Source organism: Tigriopus californicus, chromosome 5 (genome assembly GCF_007210705.1).
Source record: "Tigriopus californicus strain San Diego chromosome 5, Tcal_SD_v2.1, whole genome shotgun sequence".
Taxonomy (NCBI): domain Eukaryota; kingdom Metazoa; phylum Arthropoda; class Copepoda; order Harpacticoida; family Harpacticidae; genus Tigriopus; species Tigriopus californicus.
Window position 1 is genome coordinate 2,036,864 of NC_081444.1, and position 18,054 is coordinate 2,054,917.

The following is an 18,054-nucleotide window of genomic DNA, read 5'->3' on the forward strand; positions in this document are numbered from 1 at the left end:
AAATAGTTTTTAACTGGTGTTGATGATAAAAGCAGTGGGGTCCATTACTGGTGGACTACCGTGTACTAACGCGCGGAAAGCGCTTCCTGTTTCTACAATTGGTCCGCAATCAGACCGTATGTTTTGTACATCCATTCTCTATGGCTAGCCTTTTCGAAAGGTCAACAAAGCCATTGGTGGTCGAGGTCTGCCAATGAAGAACGAGGTTGGAGGCCCGATTAGAAGGCCGGTTATTTGGTTGAGCTCTCGTTAGTTTTTGCTCAAACCTCAAAATGATGGAGGGTCACAGAATGGACAACAGAGCGAGGAGCAGGAAGAAAAAAAGTTCACTTCGATTCTTCGAATGCTCTTATCCTCATCAGTGTGGCTGACAACAAGAAGATGGATAGTTTCTTTGGTGGGGCAATCCAAACGAGTTGGGGCCTTTCTTAGTAATACATAGAACTTCACAATGGTTGCTCGACTTCCTTGGATCCATCGGCAGAGTTAGTTTTAACCAATGCCTGAGGCTGTGGAACTGAAGACAAAACGAATTCCTTTGTGGCGTGTCAGAAAGACGTCAGACTTCATAAAGTGATTTTGAATTGGCGTCTAGTAATCAGTTCTGGGAAGCCTTCGTTAAATAGTTTCATAAAGCACCACTCTAAACATTATGTTGGCTAGCAGCTTTTTTGACGGGTAGTCAAAGTTGGCTCTAATGATGATCCTAATGAAGAATTTACGAAATTTTGTTTTTATTGATCATTTATAGAATGTTGTATCTTTAAGTCAAATGAAGATGTCCGGCCAGCAGGCCATTCAAAATAAGAGTTAAGTATGTACGGTGTATATGTTTTCATTTAATTAAGGTGTATATAAGGGGACTTGTCGATGAGTATTGTAAGATGTCTGCTAAATTTTTGTGCTGATCTTCTCCGTTGTCTTTGCTTCCATTTTTATCATTAAGGGCTCTTGGTGTTCCCAAAATAAACCATTAGAAGAATATTCTACTCCATGCAGTACAAGGCCAGAGAAAACGATTACTTATGAGTTTACATTTTATCAACATTTTTGAAATACTTTCTGGATCGACAATTCATAAATTCGTTATTATATTGGCTTGGATAGCAATATCCAATTACAGAGATACTTTTTTTCTTTTGTTAGCGATGCTCAATTACGCAAGTAAATGTGCTAAGGCTAGTATTCCATTTCATGAACTTTAGCATTAGAAATATATACAAAATCAATTGCGCAGGGATCTAGCCCATTACTTTAGTATATTTGATTTTGAGGTCTTAAAAATGTTTGAAGCCTATCTTTCACCCGAAAGGTAGAGAAAGTAAAAATTAAATCCAATAATACCTAAGATTTTATCAGATGAATTCAGCGATGTTCTTCAAAGTAAAGAATTGTCCCTCTTATGAGGCATCCTAAAGGTGGTTTTTTAATCAGGAACTTCTTTTATGACGGCTTACGTGACAAATATTAGAGGGCAGAAGACGATTATCAATTCGAAATATATTTGAACGAGCACAACACAACAAATTGGCCAAGTATTACTAAGGAGTGATATGCATCGAATTCTAATGATCCAGTTGGACATGCCTACTCTAAGATTGCACACTCGATATAAAGCTGTTTTTGATTGAAAAGAATGCACACATTCATTCGCTTATCAATCATTTTGACTACATGATTCGACAAGCTAATCATTCGTATCCCCTTCCGTGAAGTTATTTTCATCGTCGGTAATCCTCTTGAAATATTATTGAAGTTTCACACTTTCGATTAGATTTTACACATTAGCACATTGGTGGCAAAAAGTAGGAACTATTTCATTTGCGCAGCTTACAGACTTTTGGCTAGTCTGTAAAACGACAATACTTGACGAATCGTGTTCAATCCAACACCAAGTTCGAACTGCAGTCGATATCCTGGTTTCAAACGTTTTTGAGCGGCCTTGTGCTCAAAAATAAGCCAACGAGTCCTATCCTATTGGTAAAGTTACGAACTTTTCCGAGTTTTATAACCCAACAAAATGGCGATCCCAGTCCTAACTGTGGCAAGTTTGAGCTACTTTGGACTTTCAGCGCTAGATGACGCCCTAGATTAAAGGGGCTTTCTTTTCACTCTTACCTCTGATGACGTCAGATAGCACAATCGGGCATCCTGGTTCTGTAAATGAGCGCCATCTAGGCTCGACTGTTGCATGGATGAAGAGAGGCCGTGAATCATATGAGGCTGAGAGGAGGAGAGAGCCTCGTGGTCAGACACGTAACCAGACCGAATACTGTCTTGACGACTGCTGCCACCCATTGGCGCCAATCTAAAAAGGAAAAAAAAATGTCATATATAACATTCCTACGGCCTCTCCCAAACCAACATACTCTCAGGGCCATTTCTAAAAGAGAAAATCATGCCCATATGTCTCACCTAAGATTTCTTTGGTGCATGAATCCGTTGCCATTCATGAGACCTCCCCCTCTACTTTGGGGAAATCTTGACAGGTCGTTCCTATCCGACATGTACCCGGTTTGATCCAAACTTGATTGTGCCGAACTTGGGAGTCCGGAATGAGGCCCTCGTCTCGAATCGAAGCTAGAATTCACAGATCGAGGTCGGCCTAACATGGGCTGGTTTCCTTGGGCACCACATAAGCCAGATCGACTACTTCGAAGGGAGATGGGCGCGTCTAAACCCGCTGCCACCTCCCGCACACTTCCTCCACGAGAGGGCATGGTCCGTGATCGAACGTGGTCGGAATCACCTAGAATTGGATCGCGAAAAACGTCTCCATGAAAGAGCCATTAGTTGGAATTGGATGAGGAGCTTACGTCTTCGCTTGAAGTAGGAGGGCTGTTGGTTCAAATCCGTCCCAAGTTCATGCAAGTCATGCTCTGAAAATACAAGGCTTTGATGAATGAATCTGTGAGGATGAGGATGCTTCGGGTTCAAAATGGAGGGGTGTTGTTGATCATGTTAAGGAACAAATGTTGAGAAGTTGTTAGTTTTCGTGTTGAGAATACAAGAATGGTGGTCATCAATTAGTTCACGACAACTCTTTCAAGGATCTCATCTGTGTTCAGAGAAGACAAGAAGAAGCGAAGAATGTCATCAAGGGATCAATTAGTAAGCGAGAAAGCTAGATCGGCGAAGAGACTCTCACACTGACTCACGCATATACGCACGCATCCACCAAGGGGGGAACGAGAAAGAGGGAGAGAAAGAAGGCCAAGGAACAAGGCCATTCCGGGAAGAGCAGGCTCAAAAACCGCACGCGGACCAGACACTAGACTGATCCCTTCCCATCTCATCTAGGGACTTCAGGGAGGTGAACAAGAGATAAATCAATTCTGTCCATGTCCATACTCTTTTTGTCAAAGAAAGTCCCAATGGGATTTAGACGAAGGACCGAGGATACTGACAGAGTGACAGAGAGAGGAAGACATTTGAGCTGCTAGCTGTGTGATTCTCGTGTGTGATGCTCGTAAAGACAGACTGGAGATTCTGGAGAGCTTGAACAGCCCATGTTAAATGTTTGAAATCACTTCAAGTCGGTTTAGTTGAAGGGCGCATTCCGAGGAGTCAAGAACTGGCTCTGGGGTCTAGCTTGATGAATGAATACAGTTAGGGACCACAACGCTTTGTTAGTGAATAGTGAGGCAGGAATTGGACGGGTTTCATTCTATTCCTCCTCCTCCTCCTCCTCCTCCTCCTCCTCCTTTTCCTTCTCCTCCTTCTCCTCCTTCTTCTCTCCACTCCAACCGAGGTTGTAAGCTAGATCAAGATCCAACAAGGACAAGTGCCTGCCCTCTCCACCCAAGTGAAGGCCAAAACGAGAATCAGGATAGGAGGATGAGGATGAGGACGAGGATGCATAAAAGAAGAGAGGCTTTAGTCAAGATTGAACACGATCAAGCAAAAACCACGTTGGATAAGAAAGAGAAAGAAGAATAAAAAATGGGTCATTCCGAGTAGCCTTTTTTTTATTTCAAGCCGGCTCCATCGACCCATCCGCATTTGGGTTGTTCCATCTTTTGGTTGGCCTTCTAACCTCTTAATGACGTTGTAGGCGATGAAAATGAGGGAGCAAATGGAACAACATTGCCCTCCCATGATGGCCGCGATGGATGTCTAATCATCTGTGAGTCATTCCCATCATTTGCGGCCGTGAGCTCAGCAAATCCTCCACATTCTGGTTCACTTCTTCCTACTCTTGTTCCTCCACCCAATCTTTCGTTTGGGGCATTAGCAGGAGAAAAGTCGTGGTAGTGGTGAGGGTGATGGTGGTGGGGGTCTTCGTCGTTCGTCCATTCTCTCGTCGGCAGGTCTCGGCGACCCACCACACCAAACGATGATCCTGGAGACGATGATGCAACTCGGGCATGGATGTGGGACACAGCCTCATCCAACAAGGGTCTCCGAGATTTAGGACCACCCTGGGAACAACCGGATGAAGGAGACACCACGGATCTCATGCCGACATGAGGAGAACTGCTGGTCGTCACTGTCGTCCCTGTCGTCACTGCTTGGTCCGGAGAACAATGTCCCCATTGCCTGGACGGTGAACTTGAATACTGGGGACGACTGTCATCGAGACATTTGAAAGATCTTCCACTCAGCATGGAGTCCCATTGAGCCAAGTCATTGTGAATTCTGTTCCCGCTGCCTGAGGTGTGAATGGTGGAAATGGCTCGACGAGGGGAAGTCTGAGGGGGAGGTGTTCGCAACCAGAAGGAACTGGGCGTGTCAATGAAACTCATGCGCTGGTTCCTCCCCATCGATGATGGTATGGGGTGTGGAATGGGCAGGCCATGATATAAGATGGCCTCTATGAAAGGGGAAGGACGCATTGAATGTTAAAGGCTCGCTCATACAACAACCTCCCTGTGTTCCAATGGTTCATGCACAATTGTTGAAGACAAATAGCCAATCCTTCAGCAAGTTCTACTTGTCGAGGGTCAGCTAAGTCAAAAGGACCCTAAGACAGAACAATTACTCGTTGCACAAGATCTCTTACTCAGATTGGATGGATGCCCACAGATTTGAAAGGTCTTCAATGTTTTTGACCTGGACCAAAAAAGAGCGGAAGAGGTTACAAAACTCTCTTGTACGTACAGGCTGGCCACTCAAATAAGACCACGGGTTCATTCCTCATGTTCTCAAATCCCTCTCAGTGCTGCACAATTTGATCTATTTCATGTCGTATCTATGGGAAGAGAGCGGTTTCATCCATGGAAGAGGGACCATTGTGGTCTCTCCCAGAGAAGTTGCTCCATCTCTCTGTCTCTGTGTCCCTCTCAAGTGGGAACCAAGACTCCTAAGGGCTACTTCTACGCCGCTGTACTGACTCCTCTTGAGGCCTTTTCGTACTATGTGTGTAGAACTACTGCTATTGCTATTGCTACTGGTACTGCTGGCTCGCTTCGACATTCAGTGTACGCGTATGTACACAATTTACTATTACTTAGTGGAGCTGCACATAAACCTAAACCAATGGGTGTTTGGAAAGGCCTCAACCAACTATTGCTCAAAATGGGCCAGGGAGGATGAGTAAAATACATGAGCAAAAAATGATCCAGCTAGCTCTAACTATAGTTCAGTATTCTTAGTATTGGGGTAAGTATTAGGGCATCTTCTAGTCTTCAGGAAACAATCAAATCAAGCCGCGTCTCCTCGTCTCCGGATCCTTAAATTCTTTTTGACTTGATCAACGACAAGCCTATTCAAGGTCGCAAGGTTAAGTCATGCTCGAGATTTATGCTGTCAAAAAGAATCTGTATTTGAGGAGCGCCTTCACAAGCTCGATGTATGTGACATGGGGAAAGAAAACTTGATGCTGCCTGCCTCTCCCAGATACTTTTGTCTTGTCTTTCGTAATGGAATTTGACTTCACCCTTGTCGGTGATGGTGGGACACGATAACGTCAAAACTCGAAACACATTTTGCACCAAGGGAAATTGCGACAAATGAAGAGATCTTTTGAAGGCGAAAAAGGCCCTTCAAGAGCACATAGTAGATGGGTGATGGAACAACTCAGGCCTTCAATTAGGTAATAGAGTTTTCTTCGCCAGTCTGCCAGCCCTTAGCAGAGCAGTCAAGATCTCATCCTATTGGAAGCTTCACGATTTCTTCTCTTCCTTTCACATGTCAAGTCAGGCTCCATTCCGTATTGATTTATGAGCAGGAACGCTCAAGAAACCCAGTTTCGTCAGAGATTCGCTCATCGTCTTTCAGTCTTTGAATTTTTGTGGTACTATCACCTCTCCCGAGGAGTCAAAATCGAGTCCCACTGTAAAACGCAGGAACACAATATTCCTAACGGAGAATCATAAAACGGTTTCCATTTGTGTGAGAACACGAGGAAAGGAGAAGATGCTCTTTTCATCAAATGGCATTATCGAACAAGTTTGAACAATGATCCACAAGGAATTCTTTAAACAGACGTATTGGAACACGAAATATATGTTCCTAAACTAAATAGTTTATCCCGTTTAAAAAAAAACATTACATTGAAAATGACATGACAAACGAACGAGAACATCATAAATTCATAGATTGGCGGATGGTGTGTCTTACCTAGATTTTCCATGGATCGAGTCAAGAGAGCTTCAAAGGTATGCAAACTGTAGCTCTCAGCGTCCATGCCCTTTTCCAAAGTGTTGCGAAGATGCTCCTCGTAATCCATTAAGAGTTGAGACGTGGGAGAAGCACGTGTGGTGTCATTCCCCTCAAGGTCACTATTACCATTACTGGACGAAGGTGTGGTGGCAAAGCAATGGGAATCAAAGATGCCTCCGGAATCCGAGGGCGGCGACCCGGTGCGATCACGCGGCACGCCTTGTTCGTTAAAGTCCAAATACAGGGACCGGTTGTTGGGGTTGCGCAAAGCACCGCTGCCGCCGCGAGTTTTGTAAAACTGATTATTGCCCGTTGAGGTCCGGCCAATGTCGCGGTAAGTGTTGCTGGCCATGTCCACTGACTGGCCCTGACTAATGTTTCGACGCACCCGGTTCCCAGGCGGTTCAGGCTCGGACATGAAGCCTCCATCTCGGTCACTGTCGTAGCGTTGACTAGAATGGGGCGGGAGGTAACCGTTGTTTGTCTTCCCGCCCATTGAGCCCATCCCAGCGGCCTTGCCTCGTCTCCCCCCTTCGGGTGACGTCACAGGTGACTCAGGGGCGGTCTGCACCGGCTTGAGCATGCGCTTCAGGGTGCCGCTATCAAAACGACTGCAATTCCGGTCGTCCGGGTGGTGAAGCTGATCCGTGCTCTTACTCCTCATTCGGCGCACGTGGTCAGCCCGAGATTGATGGGCGGTGCCTCCCATTGAGAGACTGGCCCGATGGGCTCCAGTTTGTCTGGTGTCGTGATAGTCCACGGACTTGGAGTTTAGCAACTCATTACGTCCACGGCGACTTCGCGTGGAATCGAAACCGCCGGGTTGTCGGGGCGTGCCGCGCCCTGATTGATCTGCCGAGCGGGATATGTCTCTTTGACTTAAGCGAGTCCTGTCAGCCTCTCGAACGCTTCCATAGCCATCTCCTCCTTGATTTCCCATTCGAGATTCGTTCCTCTTGACATTGTCATAGACTGAGCTACTTGAATGAGCCCCTGACACTCGACTAGCATCAGATACATCATCTCGCGATCCCGACAGGTTTCTTGGCAAGGTTTGAGAGCCTGGAATAGACATGAAAGTTTTACTATTCAGCACCAGTAACTTGCGCAAAAAAAGAAGGATGGAGGAACGAGCGACGAACGAACGAACTCATATTCCCACTCAATTTTCCGTTCCACAAGACTGCGTCCAAACAAAAAGCCTTAACTTTCCTTCCAGAGAAGAAAAACACACACACGAAATCTAGAGCTGAGTGAGTGAGCGACCTTCTCAGAGTGGATTGAACATGCTAGTTTTCCACCGTGATGTTGTCCTCAAATGACCAACTCGGTGCATGCTTTGATGATTTCATTACTTTCAACATACCCATAGAACACTCCACCTATCAAATTTAGTAGTTCCCCTGGATTTATTTCAACTTTGAGTCGAAACCTGGAACATCGCAAGGTGTAATGTTGCATGAATTGTTCCTCGACTAGGCGGGAAGTGGAGCCAGATATGCATCAAAACATGCAATGACAGAAACTTTCAGTGGAACCACCACGGCTGCCAAAAACGAGGAACATTTCACGAAGGTTTTTCAAGGTCACTGGCCAATCACTTTGACGCCTGAGGTACTACTCAAAATGTTGCCATAAATCATACGCACTTACTTGTTTAACACATTCAAAGGAGCACTCACATAACACTGAAACTCATGGAAACCGAAACATAAGATCCAACAGGATTGAACAAAAGGAATACGGGCTAATAACTAGCAACCAATAAAAACACGCAAAAGCAGGAAGAGACCGAAGGAGATCCAAGAGGGTGCATGGGCTGAATGAATGCATCGGTAAATTGACTGGAGTTCAAAGCTCTCAATTAGGGAACATGAAGAGACACGAAGAAGTGGTTCGGAATGAGGATGTTGACGGAGGAGGAGGAGGAGGAGGAGGAGGAGGAGGAGAAGTAGTAGAAGAAGAAGTAGATGAAGAAGAGTGAGTAGCTGATGCAAATGCTTTGAACGTACCCCTGGAGGAAGAAGCGTGCTGGTAACCTTGTAACACAGCAAACTGCTCCGGGGTCATACAAGTACATTGAGCGGTCCGACTGGCGGAGCGCCCTCTAGTGGGACTACTGGGCGTACTCTGAGTCTCACGCTTACGTCTGGCATCGTGGGAAGATCCATGGGCGTGGTGATGTTGGGATGAGCCGCCACTTGTTCCGCCACAAGGGGTTACTGCTGGAAAGGGGAGGGGGGCTCTTAACAAGGGACTAGCACAACATTGATTAACAATTCGGGCTGGCAACTTGGCTAAGCTCAACTAAGGAATCAATAGTCACATTTCACGACGACGTCAAATCCTTGGTTGAAATTTGGGGATCAGGATTACAGGGCTGGGGCTAAACGGCGGACGATTCGCTCGACTCGCCCAAGGAGGAGGGATCGTTATATGTTCAAATAAAGCGTAAACGCCCACACTGATCCGGATATTTACCTCTCAATCTGGGGTCATTGGATCGGCGTCCCGAAAAATGCTCGGCCGAGGTCATGCACGTGCATCGAGGCTCTTCCCCGCCCGAAAGGCCTCCACCTCGAGATCGAGAAGGTGAGGCTGGTGTGGACCGAGAACTGGGCTTGATGTTGTTCCGATTGAGTCGGGCATGAACTCGAGCGGCATCCTGAAAGAAAGGGAAAAAAGACACAACTCTTAGCATTTACTCCCACTTCAATGGCCGACAGACAGCGAAGGAGGTCAAGAAATCTGCCATTTGAATTCTACTCCCGTTCGTCGTTGGTGGAACCTCCATCAGCTGGATCCTAACGACGTGTTCCCATGCAATATTTATACGTCCGAGAGATCTGCTTTGTCAGTTGATCACAGATTGGTGGCAGAAACAAAGACCCATACGTTTTGTCCTCGTTTTTATCTGACGGCAAAGTCCTGATGTGACAAAGGTTTTCCGCGAAGACTCTAAGATGAAGTCATCCAGTGGTTCCAAGTGATGCGCTCGCCTGGCATCATCATCCAATGCCTTATGCTCATCTATGACACCCATTCCTCAGTCGATAAAGCTAGCAAGCTGGCATAAAGCAAGGACGACCGCCCACCGAGGGATGGAGGGAAAAACCTTCTCTCTCTCTCTCTCTCTCTCTCTCTTTATATATCGAGGCTTCTCGCTCGTGGTCTTTAGAGCCTGACGTTGGCCTAGGGCAGTTTAGCTGTGGGCAAGTTCTTCCCTTCTGATCAACATCCACCAAGGGTTCGTGGCTTCATCCATCTATTGAACAAGCTCGGTATTCAAGCTCAGTATATTGAGGAAAACCTTGCCACTTGCCACCAAAATCAGGAACACGACGGAAAAGACGAGACTGATCCGAAAACGCGAGGATGGACAAGAAGGTGCCTCCAAGCAGGGCCATACCTCATCAGACCTGGTCCATAAAGCGAGCGGCAGCATACGGTGAATATATGGCTACGAGTAGGAACGAACGAACGAACGAACGAACGAACGAAAAAGGGAAAGAAAGGGCGAGGGAAAGAACGAGAGGGAGCAATTTCTCACTTGGCCAAAGCAAACACTTTTTGCCTTCATCGGCCGAAAAGAGACTTATTCCACTGGGTGGAAGAGCATTTTAGGACCAGGCGTAGCCCACCCACCCTGCCAACCTGCCAAAAGCAATTCTTATTCAGACCTGTGTAGCGGTAGTAGCAATTGTTCTAGGTGTATTGAATCCATGGGACAGACACACAGGCTCAAGGATGCTGATATTCCAGCCAGACCAAGCAAGTCACCAGTCAAACTTTGATGAATTGGGGGGGTGGGGTGCCGAGTGTGCCTTAAATCTGGCATCCATCTCGAAACCATTGACTTACGACTGATAAGTAGAATCGGAAAAGAAAAACATGCGAAGAAACACTTTATCACGGTCAAGAGGAAAATCTGATTTAGGGCTCCTATAGGCAGACTTTGAGTGTTTAAGCAAATAAGAATGCCACATTGGAGCAAAATGCTACGAGGCTGAAAGCACTCCTTTGGTCGAAGAGTTCACTCATAGAATGCGTCAATAAATACGGCTAAATCGTTTTTTGTGAGATCCGTTTATGTGGAACGAATCCATTTGAGGAAACAACCTCAAGTGTATTTTCTTCTTCAATATTCCTATGTAAAAAGGAAAATGTTTACACAAGCAAAAGATGCAACTTCACAGCAACGGGCCAAAAAGCGTGACATTTGAAGTCTTTCTCTGTCACGGTTAATTCTATTCAAAATGGAAGCCATACTATTCGACCTCTGTCGACGCAATGTCATTCCTACTAATTTCATTAGCAGAAAAAAAAAGAAAACCAGGTCAATCGTCAAACGGGCAATATTAAATCAAACGAAATCCGCCAGGTCCACTTTCAATCGTGATTTTTGATTCTATACCTCGGCTTCTCCATGCTCGCAATCCACGTAGTAAGTCCCAGCTTGAAGCACTACATCATCCAAGCACCAGGTCTCATCAAACCGTGCCCAAATCCCCGGGTTCATGACTGGCCTTTTCCTCTCACGGCACTAAATGGTCCTTTTTTTTATTGAACCAGAGCTCTCGCCATTGTTCAAGTCCCTGAAGTCTTCTTAGGAGGCCGTTTTCTTCCCACTGCCTGAGTGGTCGACGATTAAAGGATGCAAAACAACTTCTAAAGTGGTTTTCCGAGGTTGTTTACCAAATGTTGAGGTCAGGTCCGCTGGACACCTGGCACAACAAGGTCCATTAATCTCAGATCTAGAGGATCACGGGTGGGTCGATCTTGGTTTCCAATCATCTCAGTCAGAGAAGAAACCTTGGAATGACTGACTAGCATGTTTGGGTCAACGAAAACCGAAGAAACAACCAGCCAACCACCAACCATCAACCAATCCTAACCCGACCAAGGTCAACAATCGTATCGGAGGCAGGCCAGGCAAGAAAATCCCTTAAGCCAACAAGGAATTAGGACGAATATCACTTGACACGAACAACGCCAGATTCAACGACCAAAAGTCATGAACTTGCGTTCATCCAAGGGAAATGACACAATCACCGTTGTTTTTTTTCGATTTTTTTGATGTTATTATCGCTGGCTGCTCCAGTAGGAGGAGAACAAACGTTTGAGGTGGGCAATGAGGGAGGAGTGCTCAAATCTAAGGAACCCACAACATCGGCATGATTTTCAGATTCCGACAATGCCATAAACTAAGGTTGGCCATTAAGATCTTCTTTCACTACTCCTCCCTCAAACAAAAAAAACAGAGGGGGAAGAAGTGAAAAACACTGACAAAACACGATATTACGCGATTGCACCGAACTCATGCTGACCAATGTCACTTTGGCCTTGTAGTTAAAGGCCAGAGCATGCATCGTCCTTTCTCCTCAATTGAGAGTAGAGCAAGAAACGAGTCTTGGCCTAAGCTAAGTAATGAAGTTCGAGGGCAAGCCGACAGGCCCAAAATGTCCTATGAATCGATGCACTTGCCAAGGAATAGTTAATAAAGCAATTGGGGACATGTTAGGCCCAATGCGCGCCTGGCTCGATCCATACTTCACTACCATGGAACACACGACGACTGAACCAGGGGCAAGAATGACGGATGTTTGATGAATTGAGAAAACAAAAGACCGATGAGATGAAGAAAAAAATAACCTCAAACATGTCTGGCCAACTTTTGGATTGGCATTTCTGTACGGTTTGGGCAATATTGGCATCGAGTCGTGCAGATAAAAAGACATGATCCATGGGGCGTCCTCATCCTAATTGTAGTTACGGTCGTTGTTCCACGAGTAGTAATTGTATGCCACCGCTCCATATCCTTAGGATTCAAATCAAGGCAAGAAGACGTTTTGGCACCCGAAACAAAGGATGTTGCCAACAGGAGTTTTGATTTCCCGCTCGACTTGAGTGGCAACAACGAGGATTTTCGGACATTAATCTCAAGATTTATGAGACAACGGGTCTACGTTGATGATCCTTCTAAGAACTGGCAGCACGAGGAACTTCCTTTTTGCTAAATAAATCTAGCTGGAACAAGAAAAACAACGCGTCTCGGAAAAGAAGCGGTGCGATGACTGATCGAGTTCAGCCACAGATTTATGATGCCAACTACTAATCTGTGAAGAGACTTCACAGAAGTTTTGATTCTTTCCCAGGTCATCATCAAGAGGTGCTCTCATTCGAGGATCAGTTTCAGCCTTTTCTGTATCAAATGGATCGGTAAAGGCCAGAGGAACAAACATCCATCCCATCAGCCATTTGTGATGTATCTTCACCTCTGAAGGAACGTTTTTTGAAGGCTGGCAGGATGGAGGATGCTCTAGTTCCCGTTCTTATAGATATTTGATATGTTCCAGTGACACATGACACCCGTCAGACTTACAGGTGTGCTCTAAGTCCATTTTTAAAGTACATGTTACACTATTTCTACTGAACAGGTGAAAATGGTGAAAATACCGGTTCTGGAGTGAAAGAGATTATTTGGAAACGTTGGGCACAAAGAACTAGAAACAAATTCAGTTCCGATTAGAGATTTCTTTCGGAGGGCTTATCTTGTAGTAGCCAAATAATCTCGGTTTGTCCGATGTCATTCGCAAAATGCTGCTGATTCTTCTTCTAAAGAGAAGACGCATCTGCTAACTTTGGCCAACCAGATCTTGATCCTTGTTTCGCACAACTACTTCATTGGGGAATTTGGAACAGATAGCTAAAGGTCAAGCATTCTTGAATGGCAAAAGGAGATACATTGTTATTTCAGTTGCTCTTGACTTGAGTTTTAAGACAACAAGTCCTTGATCGAAGGGCTATGATTTAACATTTTGCAGCTATAATGGCTCGATTTTATGGGTTGAACATTGCTTGCAACACTTCCGTGTTAACTGATACTCCAGATCTTTTTTCTCTGCAACACCTTTGGATTTTATGTAGCAAGACGGGCGTTTATCAAAGACAAAGGTCAGCTCATATTTTGGGCATTCCACACCATAATGGTGGAAGGATATGAAAGACATTCTTCTGGTACCCATGCTTGAGTACAACACAATGAAACATGGTGGTCAGACGATTTGGCGAGAAGCACAGTGCTATGAGTGGCAAGTACCTCTCCCTCTACCCGCCATTAGCGTCAAGTGACACAATGGGATAGATGAAGAGCCCCCCTGATTGATGGATCATTCACTTACGCAGCACTCTCGGAACTGTTTGGCATCGATGGGCGAGGTGAAGTTCAATCCCCAAGTATCGTTGGTGGCTGGGTCCTTCCAGTAGACAAAGCACTCTGAGGCTTGACCAATGCGGGTTCCTGAGGGGAGGAGTGGAGTAAAGAGAGCAGGAAATTAGTCTTGAGGCCTAGTAAAAGTGCCGTAGTATCAGATCGGATCGTGTAAAGGGCCCTCACTAGTTACTATGTAAGAAGTCATTCAAGCCAGTGAGTGAAGGTTCTGCACTATTAGCGTGAGGCATTCCTTCTGAGACCCATTGATGAAGATCATGAACAGCACTTAGCATGCTCACTCAAGTGTGCCAGTTCAGTTCGTTCTTGCTTTAAATGAGAGCGAGACTAGAGGCGCATACCTGGTTGGATCAGTCTGACATCCAGGATCTTCTCCACTTGAGAGTTGTAGGCCGTGACATGGAAGACGACTTGTTGTTGAGCTGCTGGTGTCTGATTGTTCTGGCTGTCCTGTTGTCCATTATTATTGTTATTCCCGCCATTACCTCCACCATTCAGGCCGGCCTGGGTGGTTGGGACAGGGGCCACGCCACCCCCAGCATTTGGAACACAGGTGATGTTGACTGGAACCAGATCCTCGCTAACCTGTGACCATTTCACCGATCCTGAACTGGATGTGGTCACGTGGAACACTTCTGCCCAGAGCCTGCAAATGGGAATAGCGCTGAAAGAGAGAGTCCAAGGAACCAGATAAAAGAAAATGAGGAGCAATCTACGTGTGTTGAATAAACCAGAGTCGTTTGGGGGATCGTTGAACATGACACGGAGTAAAAACAAACTCAAACGAGGTAAGTACACTTTCCCAATCTGGAGCATAGTAGGTCCAGCGGATCCTGCTGATGGCATGACGGAACGAACGATGGGATTGGAAACAAAGCGTTTGTGTGAATACGGAAGAAATGTACAGGTTTGTCCCCACTACAGGTCGCAATGGAGAATCGGAACAAATGCGTTTTGTTAGCTTGAGAAAGAGGAAAAAGAGAAAGATTCAACAGAGTTGGTAAATAAACTAACAAAAGAGGAGAGAATAAGAAAGAGAGAGAGAGAGAGAGAGAGAGGAAAAAAAGATAATATTTAACATTGGTTTGTTCCAAATCTACTGAAACCGGATGGATCTAACATTGAGTTGTGAAATGAATCGTTGGCAGCCGTTTGGCCTTGGCTCGAAAAAGGCCGGAAAAAATCGGAATTCAGAGGTACGCACATTGACCCTATAGGTTTGCAATGAAGCTTCGAAGCCCATCTACGTACCAAGGAAGGTCGTAACAAAAACAAAACGAGGAGGAATTCATCCAAAGAACTAGACTTGTTGCTGTTCCTGTTCTTGTGGCAGTAACAACATTTTTAGTAACTTCTGTATGTGTCTCTAAGTGTTTGATAGGATCAATCTACTAGCAGTGGCAGATTGCAAACCAGTCCTGTTGAGTTTGAGAACTGTTTGAATTTTTCGGGTCAGGTCTTGTAGCAAACGGTTTACAAGCAGTGCAACAACACTGGTTTGCAATGTTTGCGCGCAAGCAGATTGACCACATCAGTACTCTAAGCCCAATTGTTCCTATTCCGCTGGACGAACAATTGGCGAAAACCTCAACTTTCTAACTACTTTAATCTAAACATACTGTAGAGATAACGAGTGGGATTAATAATGATGATCATAGTAATAACAATGATAATAATATTTGCAATAATGATAATAATCGTAAACTCCAAAGGGGAAGAAAATGGAACATCTAAGAATATGAAGGAGCGCTAAGAAAAACTTTTGGTCTGTTCTCCTTAAATACCTGAGGGCACGGAGTGGCATTTGAAAAGAGAGAGACACATGTTTGAATTGACCAAACTAAATGAGAGATTTCCTTGTCCAGTCACAAACAGCCAGTAATAGTGAGTTGCTTAAAATATTTGTAATCATCTTGCAGCATTTTGAACCTGTGACCGGTTCGAACTTACTAAAAGTACTTTTGAGTTGTGACAATTTTTGAAACTCTTTCAAACCTGCAGATGAACTTACATGTTCTTTCATTTGTCAGTACAAATGTACAACAGTGAACTACTTATCCCAATAGAAGATACCTTGGCAACTATTTTGGTCACACGTACACCCTAACCTGCCTTTGGCCACCCTGACCAAGATGAATAAAAGATCAACATTTCAATTTCCCACAAAATTGTTTGTATCGTCTTGTTTGGGGCACAAATACATTCCCTCTTTTGAGCGGGGCTCTTTTTCAGAGACAATGCTGAGGTTTCTAAATATGAAATGGTGATCCTCACCTAAGGAGTTGCCCCTCAGCCCGACGGCTACCGCCCCTGGACGGGAGTTGGCTATTGTTCGCTTGCTGTGAATGCTGGGCCCATGGCTCGGCATTGGCATCAAACCGGTAACCTTTGATTTTGAGGGGGCCACACGAGCAAGACAGTTTATTGCCCATCTTCTTGAGCAAACCTTTGAATGGAGCGTTTTTCGAATTGATCAGCCGGGTTCCAATTTTATTCCTGGCGTCATGACCACACCTAAAATAGACCAATGGACTTTGATCAAGGCGGTTGAGACATTGACTGGGTGGGAATGGTTCAAGTTTCTTCTTGACGTCACATCGATATAGTGAAGGAGTGTATCGCAAGCACAGCCGTTCACGCGTGCAAAAATTCGGCATGAGGTTTGAGTCCTTGTAGTGAAGTAGATACTGTAATTCAGGCCATAGCAAAATCATGCACATGAAATATAGGATACATTTTGCAATGCAGTTTAGCTCTGAAAAATGTGCAGACTGCCCTTCTTTACATTGGCAAAGATATTGTCCTTGCATCGGACTCACTTGTCATTGGCATCGTTTTGCACTACAAATAATTCAAATGGCTGGAACCGAGTGATTGATGCGTGGAAGAAATAGAAACTAAGAGTAAAGAGAGGCAGAGTTCAGATAAACAGATCCGGCAAGATAAGCCTTAAGGGTAGATTTAAAATGTGGGGTTGATTGCAAAACTCAAAAATGTCAAAAGCAGTAGTCCATTCACAGTTGTTGGCAGGCACAGACACAAGTAGAAAAAAGAAGACGAAAGAACGAAAACTGTCCGTAAACAAAAATACAGTGGGAGACAGTTGAAAGGATCTGAAGTAGATGTAGCCGTGGTGAAAGTGGTGCATGATCCAAAATGTGTTGGAATGTATTTCAGTAGTAGTTATCGCAATGGAAGTAAGTTCGTATCAGCAGCGGTAGAAGCATTAATAGTGGTGGTACTAGAAGCAGTGGCACGAGCAACAGCAGCGATAATAATAAGCAAGCAATTTATGGATCTGACATGCATGGCAAAATTTAAGATAACCTCAGCTACAGCGCCCTACTTGTGATGGTAGTGATGTGGAAAAGGCTGGTCCATGATACTCTGTCCAATTGGCTGGGGTTTCCTCGTAGACACACCAAGAGCCTTATCCTCGCCAATGGATTGGCGATGTCGCAACACTGCATCAGCTGCAGTGTTGCTCATTTGCATATTGTTCGGACCAGCCGTGCTTGCCGGAGCCATTGTGACTGAAGCTTGTCTCATTGTTGTCTGTCCGTCGATGAGAGGGTTGAAAGCCTCTTGGGCCTTTCGACGAGAGACAATTAAGGCCCGGAGGTCATCACCCGAATCTAGGACTGACCCGGTAGATCCGCGTCGGTTCTGGGACGAGGAGTCGCCACTGGATTGGGTTTGAATTTTGGCGCCTTTCGTGATCAGTGACGGGGTTCGACGAAGTGGAGCAGCTGAGGAGTCTTGTTTATATGTGGGGGGATTGGAATGCTTGTTGGCCAAGTTGTCGGTAATGGAGGCTCTTCGTTGTAATACTGAATCGGATTTGGGATACTCTTGATCACTTTGAATACTGATAGGTTTGGGAAAGCTGACGCCTCCGGTGGATTTGGAAGGGTTCAATTGGTTTCGGCTACGACTAGCTTTGGCACTCTGATTCGGCAGGCTTGGGTCGGATGTGGGTTGTTTAGACCATTTGGAGACTCCCAGCACTTGTGATCCGGGTGGAATATCGTTGAATATGACGGATGATCCCTGGTTCTCACTCGAGACGGATGAGTCTCTCTGCCGAGAAGAAGGTGGATTGGGGCTGATCGTTGAGTGGGATTTACGGGAAGTGGCTAAACTGTGGGCACGCCGTCCACTCTTGAAACGTAAAGGGTTCGCCTTGGAGCCAGAACTATCCACCAAGTCTTTGAAGACGA

At 45.3% G+C, this 18,054-nt stretch overlaps 1 protein-coding gene across 1 annotated transcript in view; it reads right to left on the minus strand.

The window, feature by feature from the left end:
* Positions 1–17,713, minus strand: part of LOC131881325 (protein still life, isoform SIF type 1-like) — a gene marked incomplete in the record, with an annotated part of 70,105 nt that extends 52,392 nt beyond the window's left edge. The window contains 11 exon segments of the mRNA XM_059228162.1: positions 2,119–2,308; positions 2,416–2,749; positions 2,817–2,879; positions 4,037–4,813; positions 6,562–7,665; positions 8,751–8,828; positions 9,085–9,268; positions 13,785–13,903; positions 14,176–14,498; positions 16,109–16,348; positions 17,181–17,713. Of these exon segments, the coding sequence (XP_059084145.1) occupies positions 2,119–2,308; positions 2,416–2,749; positions 2,817–2,879; positions 4,037–4,813; positions 6,562–7,665; positions 8,751–8,828; positions 9,085–9,268; positions 13,785–13,903; positions 14,176–14,498; positions 16,109–16,348; positions 17,181–17,383 (3,615 nt within the window).
* Between the last annotated feature and the right edge of the window lie 341 nt (positions 17,714–18,054).